The sequence below is a fragment of the Camelus ferus genome, chromosome 8, assembly GCF_009834535.1.
Source record: "Camelus ferus isolate YT-003-E chromosome 8, BCGSAC_Cfer_1.0, whole genome shotgun sequence".
In the NCBI taxonomy this organism is placed as follows: Eukaryota; Metazoa; Chordata; class Mammalia; order Artiodactyla; family Camelidae; genus Camelus; species Camelus ferus.
The window spans coordinates 66006624-66027412 of NC_045703.1; the positions used below are offsets into that span (position 1 = coordinate 66006624).

At 52.7% G+C, this 20789-nt stretch overlaps 1 protein-coding gene across 4 annotated transcripts in view; it reads left to right on the forward strand.

The window, feature by feature from the left end:
- Nucleotides 1–20789, forward strand: part of SYNJ2 (synaptojanin 2) — an 89923-nt gene that overhangs the window by 13476 nt on the left and 55658 nt on the right. For all 4 annotated transcript variants that reach the window (XM_032485253.1, XM_032485256.1, XM_032485255.1 and 1 more), the window contains exon 2: nucleotides 12356–12442. In XM_032485253.1, coding sequence (XP_032341144.1) covers nucleotides 12356–12442 — 87 coding nt within the window. The remainder of the gene's footprint in view (nucleotides 1–12355; nucleotides 12443–20789) is intronic.

Sequence of the window (20789 nt, forward strand, 5' to 3'; positions counted from 1 at the left end):
ACCAGCGCGAAGATGTGGAAACAGCGTCGGCGGCACCCTCAGACCCCTGCTCCTCCTTCACCCCGTGTCAGACTCATAGATTTGATTACATAAAAATGTAAAACTCTGGGATATCAAAAGACACCATAAATGCAGTTAAAAGACGAGCGACAGCCTGGAAGGACTGCGCGCGGCCCTCTGCGGCATCTGTGAGGGCAGAGACTGACGAGCACGGTGTGCTGTGGAAGCACACCTGTAGGTCATGACGTACCAGGACACGTAGTTCAGCAGAAAAATTGGCAAAAGCCATAGTAAGTCATTCTTAGAAGGAGGAAAACAAATGGCCCAAGCAGCAGAGCGAGCGGGTGGCTGAGGGCAGCCTTGGGTGGCTGGGTGCCTTCCTCTCTCTGCCCCATTCCTCTTGCGTCCCCCTGCTGTGATTCAGGCGCTGAAGTCCGGAAGTCCCGGCTGACAGACAGTGCACTCAGCGCCACCCCGCCCTCCTGGCCTGCTGCTGTGCCCTGTCTGTTCCCCTGAGCCCCTTCCCTCCCCACCGCCGCCCCTGCACACATTTGGTTCTCCTGACTGGTCCCCAGCTCAGCCCCATCCACTCCCAGACAAGCCCAGGCTTGACTTGTCCTGTAGGGGACACTCCTGCTCAGGCTCCTGCCAAGCTCGGCGCAGGGCCGGAACGTCAGGGCAGGGCTCTGGCCCTTGGGGCATGAGCAGCAGCTGCGACAGGACCAGGAGTGGCAGGAAGTGGGACGGGGCCACCATGGCCAGAGTTTGGGGCGGGAGGGATGGCATCTGTCTGAAAAAGCCAGGGTTGGGGAGGACAAAACGGGCCCCCTGGAGGGATTGTGGGCAGGCGTCAGAGGCATTCTGTAAAGGCAAGCTTCCTCAGAGAGGGGCTCCCCACACAAAAGGACTTCACGGGCAGATGACTGGGGGAGTCTGGAGCCGGTCCCCCTTGGAGATGGGTGACTCAGGGCAGCATATGAAGGGTGGTGAGGCCCTGCAGTAAACCCACCTGCTGAGCCAGCCCGGCGTTCCCCAAACACGTTTGACCTTTTGTTCACAGAACACACACCAACATCTGAGGGTAACCGGTGTCCCTGGGGGTGCACCTGGGGACTCCCTGCTGGGACGCAATGAAGACTCTAAGGCCAGGTTCTGACCCTGCCTCAGGCCTCTCAGTTTCCAAGACTGGAGCTAATTCCAGGTACAGAAAGCCTTTGAGGGGTGGTTTCCAGATCAGTGAAGCGGTGTAACTGGGTTCACTTGAGAAGATTTCTTCTGCCCTTTTGTCAAAAAAAGTGTGGCCGTTTCCCTTGGACGCTGGGTGGGGCCTCCGTGAATAAGCAGGTGTGTTTAGTTAATAGACACACGTGGAGAAAGAGGCCAAACCAGTCACAAGCTACGCCCCCGCACATCGCAGATATGTGGGGGTGTATCACAGTGTTATTAGTATGTCTGTTTCGAGTTGAGCTTCCCCCATCTTCCCTGGACCCATGTGCCGCCGAGTGTCACAGGTCAGGGGTCCCCAAAGAGCGTGGCTGCAGCACCTTGACAGTGTGAGCATCTGACACAGGTGAACAGCCTGCACCGGTCAGGTCCCTGATGAGTCTGTCCAAAGAAAAAATTTCCAAAAATCAGAGAAGCCTGAGAAGTGAGTTATGGGCTGTTGTCTGGATGCTGGATGAAAATGTAGAGTAGGAATCGACTTTCAGGGGGTTGATCAGCTCTCATCCCAGCCTCCTGGAACCTTATCCTGTCCTCACCTGATGCACTCCCCCAAACCCAGCCTCGCTGGAGGCGGGGTTGGTGTCTGTGCCTTGCTGCTGCTCCCAGACCCCAGACCCAGTCCCTCCTCCCTCCCTAGAAGCCTGCCTTCTTCCTGGCCACCTCCTGTAATGGAGGGCTGGGCTCCTGGCGCCCCAGGCTCTCCTGCCACGCCTCCTGCCCCATCCTAGGGGAGGTCGTGCGCGTTAGCCCCGCTGGCCTCTCACTGCCCTTCGTCCCTTCCATCTCCCGTCACAGCACTAACCGTCTCATCACCAGTTAGTGCGCCCCCCTGCAAGTGCAGCATCAAAGGTCCTTCTCTAGTGCGCCCCCCTGCAAGTGCAGCATCAAAGGTCCTTCTCTGCTGCCTTCCGCCCTCCTAACCCCTCAGAACCTCCACGCAGACCGTTGGTCTACGGCCCCTGATCCTTCCCACTGTCCTCCCTCCCCTCCCCTCCTCTCCTCCCTCCTTGTCCTGCGTCGATTCTCTCCATGCTGCAGATTCCTGTCTGGCACAGCGTCCACTCTCTCTCCTTCGTACTTGCCAGGCAGAGTCCCCATTGCTGCGTAAGTCCTCTCCCTTCCAGTCCACGCCGGCCCCCTGCTGCTGGATGGGCTGGAGGAAAACCCCATCACGTGGACACGTCTGTCCCAACTTCATAAAGGTTCTGGGTGCTGCTCAGCAGTCTTCGGGCATTTGCCTTGCCAGACTTCTCTTCCGCTCCCCAGGGTGATGACTTCACATCGCCTCAAGCCTTGCACACCTGGTCCCTCCCAGCTGATGATCTCACCCCCTCTTTCACTGAGAGGATGAAAGTAATTAACAAGAGGACGTTGACAAGCCCCGTCACCTCATCCGCCTGCCCTGCGCTGCTGGCACCGCCGCCCTGTTACAGAGCATGACCTCGGTTCTCCTGCTCTTCCGCCTTTCCCCCTGGTCCTGTCCCCTCTCACCTTTGAAGCCTTTGCTCCCAGCTTCCCCCTTTCCTGCTTAGCTAGGTGATGTCCTCCATCACACCAGCAGACTGTCATATCTCATGGTAAGAAACGCCCTCTCTCGACCCCACCCCTCTGCCTCCTTTCTCCGTTCCCTGACATGAAGGGGTTTCCGCGTGTGCTGTCTGCACTCTCCCTCCTCCCGCTCTCCCTAGACGCGGTTCCAGCCAGGCTTGGGTGCACATCACCACTCTGAAGCCCTTTCCCCAGAGACTGCCGCCTTGCAGGACCCCGTGCAGATCTGTTTTCCTTCCAGCAGCATTGCCCAGGTCATCACACCTCCTTTCTGAAGGACGCTTCTTCCCCTGGGCGTATTTCTGCCTCCCTGCTGCTTCCCCAGGGCCTAGAGCAGCACCTGGTGCACAGTAGGCATCCAGCATCCTTCCTGAGTGATGGAACTGAAGTGTGAAAGGGTGTGACTTTCCCCTTCTCTCCCTCCCTGTACTCCTGTAGCATGGAAAGATGTACATGGATCACACTACATGGCTCTGAAGGTGTGTGTGTGTGTGTGTGTGCGTGTGTGTGCGTGCACATGGAAACAGGGCTTCTCTGTGAGGGAGGAGGCACTCAGGTGGGGCTGCAGCAGGTCTGGGAGGGGCATTCGGGTGGAGTAAGGAAGTACTTCTTCCTGAGTAAGTAAGAAGATGGAAAGTACTGAGAAACTGGCTTGGCCAGTCAGAGAAGAAACTGGAAAAGTAGCTGGGAGTGGAACCTCCAGCGCCAGGCCCAGACCGGGGACCTAATTTGTTAGTCATAGGAGGCAAACTGAAGGGTTTGTTGAATGAGGAAGTGACACACCAGGCCAGGATCCGGAGGAGTCGTGTGGGGCAGGGGGAGGGATGGAAGGCCCCAGTGCGAGGTCTGTGGCCGAGCCTTGCAATTTGCCCCGAAGGATCTACCTCTCCCCCACGTCTAAAGAGCACACGCACACGTGTGTAGACTTGCGGGTATTTTTATGCTCATTCTTGTTCCCTGCTGGGTGGGAGGACCTATGGCCACCCTGGCCCTGCCCAGGGGCCTCCATCGCCTGGCACTGTCAGAAGCTTAGTCAGCACTGCGTCTTTTTAAGACCTGGATTCCTGGGGAAAAAAAGACTCAACTAGAAAGGCTCAGTGGCCAGCCATGCCCTCAAGCCCTCTTGTGCGAGGAGCTGGCCTCCTCCCCGAGCCTGGTCAGCTCAGTCACCACTGACCTCGGTGCCAGGAGGGGCATTGATCCAGCTGCTTATCCAGCTGTGGCTGCAGGACACCATGTGTTGTCCTCTGATTTTCTCTGGCGGGTGATGCACGCGAGCACAGCCTTGGTGGAGGCGGTGCATCTGCTCAGTAATGTTTTTTTGAGTGTCCTCCCCTACCCCCCACTGGCTCCTTCATGTGGTTTGGACTTTTGGAGAGAGAGGTGGTGGGGAGGGCAGGAGAGTTTCTTAGTGGGGCTGACGTGCCTGCCCAGTGGCTTTTGTCTTGGCTCTCAAGCTTCTGTTTCAGACCGATGTTTTGATTTCCACTTTGCTTAGCAACCCTCCTGTAGCCTCCATCACCCGCCCAGGGAGGAAAGCCATTGTCTGTCTGGAGAGTTGCGTTAGCTCCCAACTGACAGTTCTGGAAGGAACAGCCGCAGGTCAGTCTGAGCTGAGCTCAGAATTAGCCCATGAAGCAGACACCGACCTTGATCTTGATTCTATCCTCTTGAGACCATGCAATACAAGAAGCTGGTTTAATATCGGGCACAAGAATGCAGCCACAAATGGTACCTTCATCTTGAGTCGTCTGCACTGTGGGACTGTCCTACTTATTTTTCTGACCTGTGGGCTGGACTTTGCTGGAATTTCCTTGAGGCGTGTTACTGTGGAAAATATTATGACAGCAAGAAGCACATGTGGTTGGTTTGAGTATTGATCCAGACCGGCTGCCTGCTGACCAGGAACACGGCCTTCCTGGCCCGGGTTCTAAGGAGCAGAGCCGACCCTGGCTACGGCGGTGAGCACGGTGGCTCCCACGGAGACCTGCCCGGCCCCGGGACGTCTGATGACAGAGCCCTGCCCTGCGAACCAGAATCCCTGGTCCTGCTTTGGGGCAAACACCGTTTCCCCTGCAGGCCTCTTACAGGGGGCCTTTCACCCCCACTCCCCGTGGCTACTAGACCTGGAGGTGGGATGCGTGTCCCCCAGGCTCCTCTTGGCTGCCTCCACATCGTTCTCCTTCCCTTCACCATAGAAGCACTCAACTTGGAATCTCATGTCCTGCACCCACCAGGAGGTCCTCCTGGGTTCATCTGAGCATCCAAACTGTCAGCACCCCGCTTGGCATCCAGGATGGGAACCACAGCTCGCTGGTGGGGCCGCACGGAGTGTCCTTCTCTGGAGTCATCCACACAGCAGCCCTGTGAGTCCACACGGCCTTTGGGAGACCCCAGGTGCTGCTCGCTCACGGGCCATGGGCGCCAGGGCTGCCTTGCTGAGAAGCCTCCCTCCCGCAGGGTCTGGTGTCAGGTCCAGTGGCTGAGCTTCCAGCTCCCCTTAAAGGACAGCTCCACGCAAGAGTCTCCGCTGGCCTCTCACTGTCTGGTCACCTGTGGTTCCTCCGGAACAAGGCCTTCTATCGGGTCTATTTTTATCATGAGCTATGTTGTCTAGAAACAGAGACAACATTTATCCGGTTTCCAAGGAAACAGGACTAGAAAGTTAACCTAGGGTCAGATTCTCTTGCAGGCTCTGCCAATCCTTTGTCTGCACTCACCATGGAACCACGTCACTCTCTGCCCCTCCTTGAAATTTGTTCCTTGATGGTTTTATCTTCCTCTCTGTCAGCCTCTTCTGCACTGAGTCCTGCCCTCATTCTTAGAACCTTCAGTTGCCTGTTGATCCTTCTGATGGCCTTGACCTTTCGTTCCCGCCCTCCCACCCTCCAGGGAGTGTGTCCTCCACCTGGGCTCCGCTGCTCCCTCCCATGGCATCTCCCTCTGCCCTCTTGCCAGACGTCCTGCTTTTCATCTTCCACCTTCGTCTTTCCAGCTCATCCCTCAATCCCCCAGTTCCCACCATCTTGACCGGCAGGGGCTGCACGAACCTGCCACCTCTTGCAGTCCCTCCTCAACCTCCTGCCCTCTCCCTCCTTCCCACCCCTGCCCTTCTCTTGCTCCGTCCTACTCACTCTGTGAAACCACTGGGGAGCGCCTGCTCTCCTCACCTGGACCTGCATCTGTGCAGCTGGAAGTTTCTGGAGATGACCCCCGCCCCCATGCCGATGGGTCTCATTGCCCCTTCGGGGTCCTGGGGTCCAGGTGGGCCTTTCAGTTACACTCCTGTATCCCACTCGCCCTCCCACCCCCTAGACAGCTGCCCCACACCTGTCCCTCCCTGCTCTGCCGCACCTCCGCCTCCTCTCAGAGCTGATGGGTTGCTTCTCCTGTCACTGAGAAAACTGAAGCAGGAGAGGATTTCCATCTGTGCCTGCGCCACAGCCACCCACCACCACATCTGTCCCTGTGTCTCCTCTCCTGTTGCCACGCGTGGACTCGGTGTCCAGTAGCCCCCAACTCACTCCCCCGTCCAGGGCTCTGCTCCGGCGGGTCCCGCTCTGTCCTGCTCCAGCAGCTCTTACCCGCCCTGGACCATTTCTACTAGCGCACTAACTGGTGTTAACTCCCCCTCTTGGAGGAATCTTTAGACCCCACTTCCCACTCTACAACCTCCCATTTCTCTACACACACACGCATACACGCACGCACACACACAAACACGCACATGCACGCACACACGCGTGCACACACATGCCCACAAGTTCCTCAAAGAAGTGTCTCTGCTCATCATCTCTGTTTTCTTTCTTCCTCTCAACTCAGGTTTTTGTCCCTCACCTTTATGGCAATTGCTCTTCTTGGCTCACCTGTACGTAACTAAAATGACAAATGCTTGGCCCTCACGTTACGGGACATGGAGCAGCGTCTGGCCTCTCGGACCCCTCTTGTCTCCTTGAAACGCTCTTGTCCTGGCTTCCAACACCACGCACTGCTGGTTCTCCTCGTATCTTTTTAGCCACTTCTCCTCCATCTCCCCATCCTATAAACACACTGTCCCCTAAACGCACTCCCTAGACGGTCTCCCCTGATCTCATGACTTTAAGTACCTTCTGCTTGCCGGGGAAGCCCAGTTTCTATCTTCAGCCAGACGTCTCTGCTGGACTCCAGATGCACAGCTCCATCCTCGACATCTCCACCCGGGGGCCGATGAGCACCTTGGGCCTTATGGGCCCGTCTGACTGACCCGAGCTCCTGGTGTGCTGCCCAGGCCTGGCCCGTCTGTCTTCTCGGACACCGTGAGCGATGGCCACAGCATCCTGTTAGGTGTTCAGGAGCAAGGCATGGCATCATCCTTGAACCCTGCCTTTCTCTCATGTCTGTGCACAAATCCTTTTGGTTCCACCTTCAGAATATTTGCAGCTACTTGATGATGCTAAGGAATTACGGTTAAATTTGTTTTAGATGTGATAGTATTAAGATTTCATTTAAAAATTTTTTTTATTTTTGGGGGGAGGTAATTTGGTCAGTTGGTGTTTGATTGATTGATTCATTCATTCATTCAGTGGAGGTACTGGGGATTGAACCCAGGACCTCACTCATGCATGCTACCACTAAGGTATACCCTCCCTGTTACATTTTTTAGGATAACCCTTATCTTTTTGAGACTTACTGAAATATGTATAGATGAAACTATTCAAAGTCTGGGATTCCCTTGGAATAATCTCAGGCAGCGGTTCTCACCGGGAGGACTCATGAAAACACAGATTCCTGGGCCTCAGGCCCAAAGTTTCTGATTCAGTAGGCCTGGGCGGGGCATCTTATCTCCAGCACCGCTTGATGCTTATTGTCCGAGGGCCACATTCCAAGCCTGATCTAAGGTGTAGGAGAGCAGGTGCGGGGTGTGAATGAAATAAGGTTGGGCGTGAGTTGATAGCAGTTGGAGCTGGTGGATACACAGGGTTTGTTACACTACCCTGCTTTTCTTTATAAGTTTCCATAATAAAAAGTGTGTGTGTGTGTGTGTGTGTGTGTGTGTTCCCAGCACCTCCATTCCTACCACCCTGGTCTGAGCATCGTCTCTTGTCTGGATCACTGTCGCCTCCTCCCTGGTCCCCTTGCCTTTCCCTTGCCTCTCTTAGAATCTCTTTTCAACAGAGCAGCCAGAGAGACCTTCAAAACCCTGCAGTGCCTCCCTCTCACTCAGAGTGAAACCCCAAGTCTTTTTATGACATAGAAAGCACTTTGCAGTGTGTCCCCAACTCTGTGTCTTCCGTCAGACATACTGATCTTGTTGGTCCTTGGACATACCAGGAATGCTTCTGCCTCAGGACCTTTGCGTGTGCTCTTTTGGGCCTGTAGTGCTCCCCAACTCCCCCTCAGCCACCTGTCTCTTTTCCTTTGTCTACATTCAAAGGTCTCTTCAGCAGTGAGGCCTTGTCAGACCACCCTGTGTAAATTCCACACCCCCCACTCCCTCCCCCTCTTCCCTGCTCCCTTTTTCTCCTCAGCTCACATCATGGTCTGTATTGTGCTCTTGTTCCTGGCACTGCACAGGCCCTGCCACTCCGTCACCTTTGTGGGTGCCTCATCAGGGTCACTGCTTCCAGCCTCCACCCCCACCGGGTTGGCCTCCACTGTCATCACTCATCCATTCATGACATGTGTCCCTTCTGCCCAGTGTCTGCCTCGGCTGGCTCTGCTGTAGATGAGTTTGGGTCTGTTTGGATCCCCGCCGGAGCCCCGTCTTAGGATGGTGCCAGTTGCAGTTCGTTCCTGAATACATGTTCACTGAATGAATAGCTGAATCCCAGGGCGAGAGGTAGGAGGAAGAGAGTGGGAGAGTGAATGAGGGGCCCCGATGGCGAGGGTGTGGGGGAAGCAAAAACATTCTCACATGGAAAAAGCTACCGGAAATGCCACATGGAAGACAGGAAAGTTCTATTTTTGAGACATTAAGCAAGGAAGGACAGAAGTTGCGAATGGGCAGACCAAATACAGACTGCAGAGGTGTGTGCAGCCCACACGCTGCTTAAAATAAATCTGGATTGGTTGCCAACACTGAGAAATCGGGAGTGTCCTATTTCTCTCAAAAAACTGGAGCCCTGAGGGCACTGGGCTGGTTTGCCCGCCTGGGGGCAGCTGGCGGGAATGGACCGTGTGTCCCCTTGGCGGGGGGAATTGGCCTCTGGTCGCCCACGGCCCCTTCCAGCAGTTTCATTCATTCGTTAACTCCCTGGGACTTATACACATTTGGTTTGTGACCTCCCTTTTGAAGAGCAAACTGGATTTCTTCTTCCTTCGAACTTAAGTGAGGAAATAGTTATTTGGGGCGAGCAGCGGTGTTGGGTAGTTTTGAAACAGGCTGCCTGGGAGGCCAGGCCTCTGGGAGTGCTGGCGGTGGGGCTGTGAGGTCAGCGAGGGGGGCCCTACCTCACAGGGCTGGGATGCATCCTACTTATACATTGGGGGGGGTCAGAAGGAGCCTTGGAGAGGAAGACGTTGGTAAAAGGAGAGATGGTCTGCAGCTAGTCTGGGCTTTGACAGGACTGGCTCATCAAAGGAAAAGGCTGCCGAGTCTCATGGGTTCAGTGTGTCCCCAAAAGATATGTGGATGTTGTAACTCCCAGTACTTCAGAATGTGACCTTATTTGGAAATAGGGTCATTGCAGGAGTAACTGGTTAAGTTGGGATGAGGTCATCCTGGAGTCAGCTGGGCCCCAAATCCAATATAATGGAGTGTCCTTTGGAGAGCAGAGAGACACACGGACACACAGGGAGAAGACAGCCAGGTGATGGAGTGATGCAGCTGCAAGCCCAGAAGGACCAAGACGGACGGCCACCACTAGCCAGGACGAGGCGGGGAGACCCTCCCCTGGAGCCTGCAGAGCAGGTGTTGCTGCTGACACCTTGCTTCCAGGCTTCCAGCCCCCAGAGCAGAGAGCTGATAACGTTTCGTTGTTTTAAGCCACCAGCTTGTTTACAGCCGGTCTGTTTGTGGTGCAGGAAAAGCATCTTCTCCCAGGACTCTCATGCGCACTAAGGTTGTGACCCAGCACGAGTCACTCCGTGTAAAAGTTGGGGATAATGGCGTTGATTACGTATTAGGGCGTCAATAATTTACAGGATTCGACTGGGACAAGGTGGCCTGGTAGTGTTGTGCTTGTTTGTTTTAAAAATAGGATGAAAAGTCTTCTTTTATCTGTGTTTAATTTTCCCAGTGATGGGGGGAAGTGAAGTGCACACTTGTCCTCTGAGATCCAAGGGCTCAGCTTTGTTTCCAGTTTCTCCCGCGGTCACGTTCCCGCCTCTGACGTGTGACGGTGACCATGCTGCTTTGGCTGGCAGTCTCCCGGCACCTTTTTTCTTGGGTCAGGATTGCTGGCAGCGGGGCACGAGTGCAGAGACTCCCTTGTTTTATGGTCGACAAAGTGAGACCCAGACGATACTCAGGATTTGGGGTTCTGTTCAAAGGCTTTATAAATCCCTGAGGGTTGGAATATATATATTTTGCAGTTATTCACTTGCACTTGATAACTTGTCCACAGAGGTGAGCCCAGGAGCTGCCCAGTTTACCTCTCCCTGGTTGGACCAGGAGATGCTGTGTGTGGCTGTGGAAGGGCCTGCAGCAGGGATGTTTGCTTCCACCTATGAGGTTGGGATTTCACAGGACTTAGCTGTCCTGGAGCAGGCCGTTTCCAGGACGGCTCTGTGGGCACATGGCACCGGGCCCGTCCTTTAATGGCAGGCTTGTCACCACCCTGGGCAGAGGATGCCTTTGATCTCGGCTGGGAGCCGACTCTGGGATGGAGAGGATGCCTCGTCCTCCTCGGTAACGTCAGTGTTGGAGCAGGAGACCCGTGGGCTCTGAGAAGTGGGCTGTCTCCATCTGTGGGCCCCACAGATGTCCACATCCTAACCCCCAGCTCCTGCGAGTGTCACCACATGTGGCAGAAGGGACTTTTCAGATGAGATTAAAGGCCTTGAGATGGGAGAGATCAGGGTTATCTGGGGGCCCAGTGTACTCACACAACGGTCCTTAACAGATGGAAGAGGGAGGCAGGAGAGGGAGGGAGAATGAGACGTGGAGATGGAAGCAGAGATCGGAGTGATGCTTTGAAGAGGGAGGAAGGGACCAGGAGCCAGGCAATGTGGGCGTCTCTAGAAGCTGGAAAAGGCAGGGAAATGGGTTCTTTCCTTGAGCCTCCAGAAGGAACACCATCCTGTCGACACCTTGATTTTAACCCAGTGAAACCCACTCCAGAGACCTCAGACCAGCAGATTTACAAGTTCACAAATTTGTGTTGTTTAGGGCCCCTGAGTGTGTGGTCGTTTGTTAATGCAGTGGTAGGAAACTAACACATCATTCCACCACCTCCCAGCTGCTCGGCATCCTCTGAGGCAGGTCGATGGAGTAGGAAGGGCTGTGGCTTCCCAGTCCTTTTAGTAATTACCTTTAGGTTACTCTGCTCCTTCCCCTCCATCCGCCCCCCCCACCCCCGCCAAAAGCCTAATCAATTAGGGAAAGACACGTGACTATTAGAAGGAAATGTAATTTATTAAACTGGTTCTTAACCTTTCTGGTGTCACTAACTCCTTTGAGATTCTGATGAAAATTTTGAGTCCTAGCCTCATAAAAATATACATCAAAAAATTCTCATACAATTTTAGAGATTATACAGATTCCCCCAAAAGCACTCTGTGAAGCTCCAGGGTCTGCGCAGGCCGTCCTGTCTCCCAGATAGAGGGCTCTTGCGGTAGATGAATTCATTCAAGGCTGAGTGACCGCTTCCACAGTCAGTCTCCCTGAGGGTATTTGCCAGGTCCTTGTTTGAGGATTCATCCGTGTTCATGTTTTGTTCTGTGCATTTAGAAACATTCTTCTGAGAAGGGAGCCAAAGCCCTGGCCCCTAGAAGAGCCAATGGCACCTGCCACGGTGTCCGTGCATCATTGTCAAGCTTAAGGGCTCCTGGTCCTTCCCTCTGCCAGTTTTTCTCCTTTTGCTTTTGCACCAGGCTGGGTCTTGCCCTGGATGTTGCCAGTAACTGCCGAGGACCCAGGGCCCTCTGTTCATCAGCCCACCTTGGGATTCCACTGGACCTAGGCCTGCGCACCTGGGCACCCACTTAGCCACCGCAGGTTAGCAGGTACCTGGGGGCAGGTGACCCCTGGCACGACAAAGCCTCCAGTGGACGATTCTTAGGAAGGAAGGTTCTCCGCATCAGGGAACGATGACTCATTGCCGTTTCTGAGCACGGGGACTGCGGCACAGAGTGACCACACTTCCCAAGGCACCTGCTGCCGGCTCCCACTCCAGCACCTCCGCCAGCCGGCCACTCCCCTCACCTTCTCCTGCCCCCAGGTGGCTGTCAGAGCTTCCAGAGAGCAAGCTTTTGGTGGGATGGTCTAAATCACTGCAGCCCAGTGATTTGCTAATCCTAAAGCCTCCAAACATATGATTTGGGGCTGAGCTATTGTCTCTGCGTTTTCTTTTCCAAGTGGGTGGGGAGCCGCGTTGGAAGGCAGCAGTGAATGAAGTCCAACAGGAGGCTCGCTGATGCTGTCTGTGCTGTGTTTCTCCTCCAGCTCCGGAAGAGAAGGAGGTCATTAAGGGCCAGTATGGAAAGCTCACCGACGCGTATGGCTGCCTGGGGGAGCTCAGGTTCAAGGCTGGTGAGTATGGTTTGGAGAAGAGCGGCCGTCAGACGCCCGGTCCTAGACTTCTAGCGCTGGGGAGAGCCTCTTTTATGTTAGTTTGGAAAGACCGTGGGATGTCGGCATGTTATTTTAGCAACTGTTATCATCTTTTAAAATGTTTCTCTATTTCACTGAGCCTGCTCCTCCAGGCTAGGGAGGAGGTCACGGTGAGCGCAGCCTGGTTCTCAGCTGCCCAAGCCGCTTCCCTCCGGGTGCAGAGGAAGTGCACCTTCATTGTTCACCCACCAGGATCTACATTTTTCCAGCCTGGTCTGGGGAGGGGAGCCCAAGGGGGTTGTTTGTTGTTTACAAGGGATCTGTATTCTAGAATGGGTGGGTGTCAGAGACCAGAAGCCCCTGGGCTCGCTGGGTGGGTCTTGAGGGAAAGGAACTGGGATGGGCGTCGTTGGCAGGGAGAGAAAGCCACCAGCCCCTGACCACAGGCCCTGAGGATGGTGTGGGAGCAAGAGCAAGGGAAAATGCTTCGAAACTGGACCGAGCGGTCTTCCTAGAAAGGGCAGAGAACTTACAGGAACACCGGGCTTCCCTGCTCAGTAGGAGACTCGGGCTGAGCCATCAGCCCAGTGTCACAGCTTCCCCGTGGGGCCACTGGGTCACCTCTGCACTCCCGGACCTCATGGGAGCCCAGGTGCACTTCTGTGACTGCAGACCCCATTTCCTTCCTCCTCTCTCAGCCGCCTCATTTACATTGTCCCCACGCAGCATCTCTGGTGACTTATGGGGCCAAGACCAGAGCAGGCTGTGAGTGGACCAGATGCAGGCTCGGAGGCTCTTCCCGAACCAAGCACACCCATCTCCCATCCACGCAGCAGCTGTTTTCCTGAACTGGGGCTTTTTTTTTAAGCCAGCAGAGAAGCACTGTTGTTTGCCATTACTTTTCTGGGTCTTTTCTTTAGTGGGAAGATTTTTTTCTGAACTATGATGATGACTTTGATCATTGCCAAACAGTGTTTAGGAAAAACACTTAGTACCCACATGACAAAATGCATTTATTTAATGTCTGTTTTGTGCCAAGAGCTAAGTATTCATTAACTTCTTTAAGCCTAAAATCAAGCCAATGTTATGCTGTATCTTTATTCTGTTTACAATAGAAGAAACAGTTTCAGAGGGTTAAAGTAACTTGCTTAAGAAGCTTGGGGGCAGGGTATAGCTCAAGTGGTAAAGTGCATGCTCAGCATGCACGAGGTTCTGGGTTCAATTCCCAGTACCTCTTCCAAAAAATGGATAACTAAATCTAATTACCTCCCCTCCAAAAACAATAAAGAAAGAAAGAATTTACATTCTAAAAAAAAAAAAAAGAATCTTAGCTTGGATTCAAACCTGGACCTAGCTGCTTCCAAAACCTTGCTATTTTCATGAAGATGTGCTGCCTGCCATGGGTTTCTGTAGGTTTTTTCCCTGCAGTGATTTTTTTCTGAGGTTACAAAAAATTCCTGTGGCTTTTCCTTAGTCACGAGGAGGTGAGGATGACAGCTAACCTTACATGGTACTTACTCTGTGCCAGGGACATTTTTGTTTTGAGGGGGAGGAGATAATTAGATTTATTTATTTATTTTTTTAATGGATGTACTGGGGATTGAACCCAGGATCTCATGCATGCTATGCATGCGCTCTACCACTGAGTTATACGCTCTCCCCCCAGGCACAGTTTTTAGTGTTTCAGTTTATTAACTCATCTCTCCCTGTGAGGGAGGGACAGTTACCATCAGAAAGCTTAAGAGTTTTATTTCATCTATTCTGTGACACATTTTTTATATTCTAACATCTGGGCATTTAAGATATGTTACAGCTATTGGCCTCTTACAATTATAACTGACAACATTTTTCTTGTATGTAAATTAATGGTCCATTTCTCATCTGTAAGTTGCCCAAGGTCAGGCATCCCTCAGGTGATGACTGAGTTTTAAACTCCTGCTTTCTAACAGCAGGGGCTGCCTTCAACCGCTAGACTGTTCTGTCCTGAAAGGGGCAGAAAGTCTGAGAGTCCAGGGACAGGAAAGCAGTTCCTCCCCCACATCCCAGGGGAAAGCTTTTTACCCTGGGCTATGATTTTAGATCAGCTCTAGGGAATTAGTCCTAACCAGGAAGGGTGGGAGCCCCGAGAGACATGTTGTCAGCGCGAGTCAGGGTGTCTGCTGGTGCCTGGCTTCAGCAGGGTCTTCCCGGGGCCAGAGTGTGAAGTGACCAACTCCTGGAGCTGTCCCCTCCCCTGAGGGGTGAGTGAGCACAGCCTCTGGTCCCCTGCCCCTGTTTCTGGTGTCCTCTGAACACCTCAGCCTCATCTGCAGGCATCGCCCTCCAGGAAGGACCGAGAAGGCGAGTGGAATGAGTGTGTTTGTCTTTTGGAAGGTCAGGATTATTTGGCCTTTGTCAAACATTTCTCCAAGTGCCCAGGGTATCTGAAGGATGGAAGGATTAGGCCTTGTCATTGAGTTTTTCAGATTCCCTTTGGCTACACGGAGGAGTGTCTGGCTTTAACTTGATTTTCTTTTCCCTCTGCAAGTCTTCACCTCAGATCTGTAATCTGTTTTGTTTTTTCCTTCACTTGTTGAGGGAGTTGGGCAGCCCCGAATGAAATTCCAACTTCCAGTTTCCACCAACAACTGGCCCGCGGAGGAGATGGGCCTCCCTTTTGACGTTTTTAGGCTGAAGGTCTCTGTACAAAGAGAGAGACTTCCCCTCGGGCTCTTAACTTTGGGCAGTTATTCAGTTTCAGTCTACTGAAGTGAAAATAGCCTTTTATGCTAGAAATTAAGAGACATGCACAAGTTGGTAGATTTTCATGGGGAGCCCAGAGTCCCGCCTTCCTCTGAAATGCCAGCAGGAAGCGGGTGGAGCCCCCACAATAAGCCCAGAAGTTTGGCTTCCTGACACATACACAGTACAAAGCATAGAAAGTGAGAGTATAGTCATAAAAAGAATTGAGCCCAGTGATTATAGGGATTTAACTCTTTTTTAACCTAAGCTCTCAAGGCCTCCCTGTTTCACAGCCTCAGGGGTTGAATAAATTGAGGTCTATAAAGATTTGTGTCTCCTGGCGTTGTGCAGTGCACAGCCTGTGAAGCTGTACGTGACAGTCCTATAAACTTTCCACTAGACAACCCTCCTAAATTCTAATTTCATCTTCTCAACAGACTGACTTTCTGAGTTCATTTCACCTCTTTAGGGCTGTTTTCTCATCTCTCAAGCCAGGAAAACAACCTCACCTCTATCTTACATAGTACTTCAGAGACTTACATGAGAGAATGAACATAGCCCTGAACATGGGTACTGGGTGGGAGGGGGCTGTCCCACAGAGGGGTCTCTCTGGGAGAACGAGGTATGTGGCCCAAGCTGAGTGCCTTTGGGTCGGTGACTCCTGGTGAGTGGTTAGTCCACAGGCTAGTTGAGGGCTGACTCCTGTGGACAGTCACTGCAGAATGGACCACCTCTGGAGAGGGAAGTTTGGCGGTCTTTTGAGATTCCAAGAATGCAGCATTCTCTAGCAAGTCTTGAAAAGGAATGGTCATCAGTCTTATTTTAATACTTGTACCCAGTGGTGTGATGACAATTATTTGATATCCAGCTCTCTAGGGGGAGGTCCCTGATATGTCGTGTTTGCCAATTTCCATGGTGTAAATGCACCCACGGTGGCTGATCTCAGGCCAGTGTGGAATTGGGGTACGATGTGCTCAGCTGGCTCTCGGGAGCTGCTGAGAGCTGCCGGTGCACTGCTGCCTTCACCGCCCTCGGGTTCTCGGCAGGGAAGGTGAAAGCGATTCTTGTGATGCGCCAGGTAGACACAGGTCTTTAGAATTCTGAGCTCCTTGCTACGGGGGTGAGGACAGGGGGCTTGGGGCCTCTGGCCCCGGTTCCTCACTTTACAGATGAGGGCAGCCTAGACTCCCCAAGTCCTTTGTTTACAGATCTGAGAGGATCCTGTACAAGCAGACAGGAAGGTGAGCTGGTCTGTAGGCACCCAGGGTTGAGATCCCCACGAACCTGGCTGGGGAGAGAATGCTGAGGCTGAACACAGAGAAATTCCAGCCCAGACCATGCCCAGCATTGTCCCTGAATGAACAAACCATTGTGTCTGTATGTGACTCATCGTGACCCCGCAATGACGAATGACCACAGCCAGATAAGACTGTTACTGCAGGGTCCAGGTTTCTACCGAGCAGCTCTGATGTGGAGCTGAGCTGTGAGGCAGCCCTCTTGAGGGAGAGGATTACTAAGTTGATATTGAGGCTGAGGAGTTTTTTTTTTTAAATTGCGGTAAAATATATGTAAGATAAAATTTACCCTCTTAACCAATTTTAAGTGTACAGCTCAGTGGCATTAAGGGCATTCACATTGTTGTGCAGCCATCACCACCATCCATCTCTAGAACTTTCTTCATCTTCTCAGACTGAAACCCTTTCCCATTAGATGGTGTATATAGCGAGGGGGTGGGACTCCATTGCTCCACTCTGCTCAGGCTGCCTCTGTGAGCACGTGTGACTCCGCTGGTTCTGAGGTGTCCTTTGGCCTGTGACTCACTGCTTGCCCTCCCCACACCCTCACCTGACTGGCCTGCGACCTCTGACCCAGGCGTGGTCATGCTTCGGCCAGAGCCCCGGAACCAGAGTGTTGGAGCTGGAAGGGATGGGGTGCCGATCTGATACCCAGAGAGGATAGGAAACTTACTAGAGGCCACCCCCCAGGCCACTGGAGGCGTTCAGAGCCCAGAGCCCTGTCTTCTGAGGCCAAGGCAAGCTTGAGTTTTGTCTTCTCTTGCTATAAGATCCCAACTGGTTTCCAGCATCTGGACTTGGCCTTGACTAATGACTTCTGAGACCCCATCCCCCACCATTGCCAGGCCCAGTTTACTTCTGGGCCCTGAGAAAAGTGAGCCTGCCCTACTGAAAACAGCTTAGATCCCATGCTCCAGGTGACATCACAGGGTATTTCTCACGTGCTGGGGCAGGTGAGTCCCTCCAGCCTCACTTCAGCCCCTAGAGATGCGTCCTCTGGGAGATCACAGGCCGACACTGTACTGACAGTCCTGCAGCCTCCTGCAGCACACGAGAGCACACGAGGGCACAGGATGGGTAGACCGGGTCAAGCCAGTACTGGTGTGATGGGAAACCACCTGCTGGGCTGGGCAGGCTGGGCGAGGCCCCCTCCTGGGGAGTCAGAGGCCTAGTGCATTTCTGGGGTCACAGAGCCTGTCCGCGGTACACGGACATGGTTGGGCCCGAGGAAAACAATTTCCAGGTCCTCAACTCCTTCCAGTACTCATTTTGCCTAAGGATGTCCTGTGATGAGGGGCTGGTTTCTCATCCCCCCTGTTCCATCCACAACCATCCTTCTCCCATCTCACCTTTCCCCTACCCAGAATCTGACCGCAACGTGTTGCTCCGGAAAGTAAATGCCTCTAGGATGCCAAACAAAGGCACAGTTCAAAGTACTGGCAGCAGTTGAGGAAGTCAGTCACCTCAATGACCACTAGGTAACAAATTTATTTATAAGTCAGGTGACAGTCCATCGTTTGCTTTCCACAAAATTGAAGAAGTAATTGTGGTATCAGCTGACAGCATTAACAGTAATTTTGTCAATAGATTATTGTGATTTTTTTCAACATGTAACAGAAAGACTTTAAAGAATTGAGTGGCATTTCTGTAATGACAGCCTTTCTATTTTTGTATGTGAATAAGTTGCCTCGATGTTTACATCTGTGAAAATGAAAAACAGAACTACGATTGGTATGAAACCTAGTTTCATTCCATCAGTAAATAATATTTACCCATGAAATAGCCGTCCCCTCCATCTCACTAAGAGGAGCTTTTCCAACAAATCTTTACTTTTTTTGTTAAATGATTATTTAGCAAAATGTTTCATTTACAATGTTTGCCCAGTCATGTACTAAAAGTCATTACAGGGGTCAGAAAATAGCTCAGCGGCAGAGTGCATGCTCAGCATGCACGAGGTCCTGGGCTCAATACCCAGCATCTCCATTAAAAAAAAAAGAAATAAAAAATTTTTAATTAAAAATAAAAAGTCATTGCAATGATAAGTCAAGCCAGAAGAAACTCTCTAAAGACTTTGAGCTTTAGGATCAAATTACTGTACAGTTTGATCAGGTGATCACTACAAGGCATGGAAGCACAAGATGTTACGTTAGGATGAAATGTGGGAAAAGTGGACTGGAAATGAGTAGAAATCCCATCTGTTAAAGAAGATCTTCATGGATCCTTTTAAACAATAGATGATGATGAATGTAAATCACCATCTAGAATCCACGGGATATCAGTAAAGAGGCCCACAAGGGTTTTATTTTTACATGTCAATATTTAGCATATGCTGGAAAATATTACTCACGACTGTTTAAACTAATGATGAAAATTTCTGATAGCAGTTTGAACACGAGGGGTGCACTGGTCAACTGCACTCTTAGGGAGACAACAGCAAAGTGGTTGGAGGCTGCCAGACCTTAGGGCTGGATGGAGTCTGGGCTCCGTGGGACCCATGTTTGCATCTTAGGTCCAACACAGACCAACTGTGCACGGGGCAGGCAATTCAGCTTCCTGGGGACGGCCCCTCCTGTGTACAGTGGCAATCCTATTAGGCAGGTCAGCCATCCTTCTGCAAGGATGTGGTTAAGAGCACCAGCTCTGGAGCCAGACTTGGCTTGAGTAACTTGCCCAGGTGGGACAGCCGCAAAGTGGATTTGAATCCCAGCTCCCCACTGTGTCACCTTGGCCAGGCTCCTTAACCTCCCTGTGCCTCCGTCTCCCTCCCTGTAAAATGGGACTAAAAGTGGGGCCTCCCCGTGGGAGGAAGTTTGTGGAACCCTGCCTGGCACACGGTAAGCACTGCCCTGAGGATTAACTGTCACTGAAGCATCTGCTTCCAACGTGCTGCCATGTGCTGGCTCCTCTTACTCACCTGCACCCTCTCCTGAGCCCCCCGTCCCGGGACTCAGGAGCCTGAATCCCCTTTGTTCTCATTTATTTCAAGAGCCTTTCGTGCCTGCTGCAGCACGCCCTCCCGGGCCTCCCCCGGGCCGCTGCCCGGCACAGGAAGTGCCTACTGCCTTCAAAGCAACCTGGGACTCTTGCCAGGGACTCTGTCCTCCCACGCAGAGGCTGTTGAGGAAGTGGTACTAGAAGTCAGCTTCACGACTCAGATGGAGAGACGTAAAGTAAAATTTTCCATGCCCCTCCTTGAACCCACCGCCTCCGGGGTCTAATCTTGGGCTTGCAGCCCCGACCACGGGGCTGTCCTTTGGCCACTGCAAGGGGACCGTTCTTGAACTGTGCTTGTCCCTGCGCTGAGCCCATCGGAAGAGGCAGACGGGGTGCCTGGGCGTTGGTTCTAGCGCAGGCTGTGGGAATATTTGCACTCGTGAGGCTGACATTTGAGGACGTCAACCCCGCCTGTCTTCTAGAAATGATGCCTGTTCTACTTAAGACCCTCAGCCCCTGACACCTGTCACTGTCCACAGCATAACTGCCTTGTTCTTATGTTGTTTTAAAATGGTGTCCTGGTCATCTTATTGGAGAGGGGGGAATGTGAGCCAGGATTGTCACCTGTTGGACACTCCCCCCACCCCACCAGCAGGCATGGTACAAGTGGTGACCTGTTTGTCGAATGAAGGGACAGTTAATAAAAACCAGACATTACTGGCCCCAGCAGCACTCTTCTTCCTACTAAGTGTGGGGCAGGCGAGTGGTGGAATTGGCAGTCTCGGGGCCTTACCAGAGAATCCAGAGATCTAGGAGCATTGACCACCATTGCTCCAGGTAATGACTGCTGATCACAAGGAGAACGTTGTGCTGGGAATGGGTCCCTTAAACCTCAGTGGGAGTGGGAGGTGTGTCCTCTGGACCAGAACCACACCAGCCCCTAAAGGCCAGGTACTCACCCGAGTTATCTCTTGGGCCTCCTTCTAAAGTGGGGACGGTGGGGCAGTGGGGATGTGGAACAGAAAACAGCCACGGATGGTGTGGAGGGGTCCCCAGAGAGATGTGTCTCCTTCTAGCAATAGGGTCAGCGATGGTCTGGGTCAGCGATGGTCTGGGTAACCTTTCGCAGAGGGCAGGGGAGGCTCGAGCTGCTCTCTTGAGAGCTCATTTAGGAAGAGTTGATCAAACACTTGCCGTGCGAAGTGCTGGGGTGCCAGGATAAAACAATCGGACAGAGCCCTGACCCTACGGAACCCCAGTCTGTTGGGGGACACAGACAGGGAAGGAAGGTATTAGCTTTGCATGTGACAAGGGCTAACAGGGATGCTGTTGGCACTTAGAAGGGGCAACTAGCAGTGTCTCAGGAGAGCAGGGAA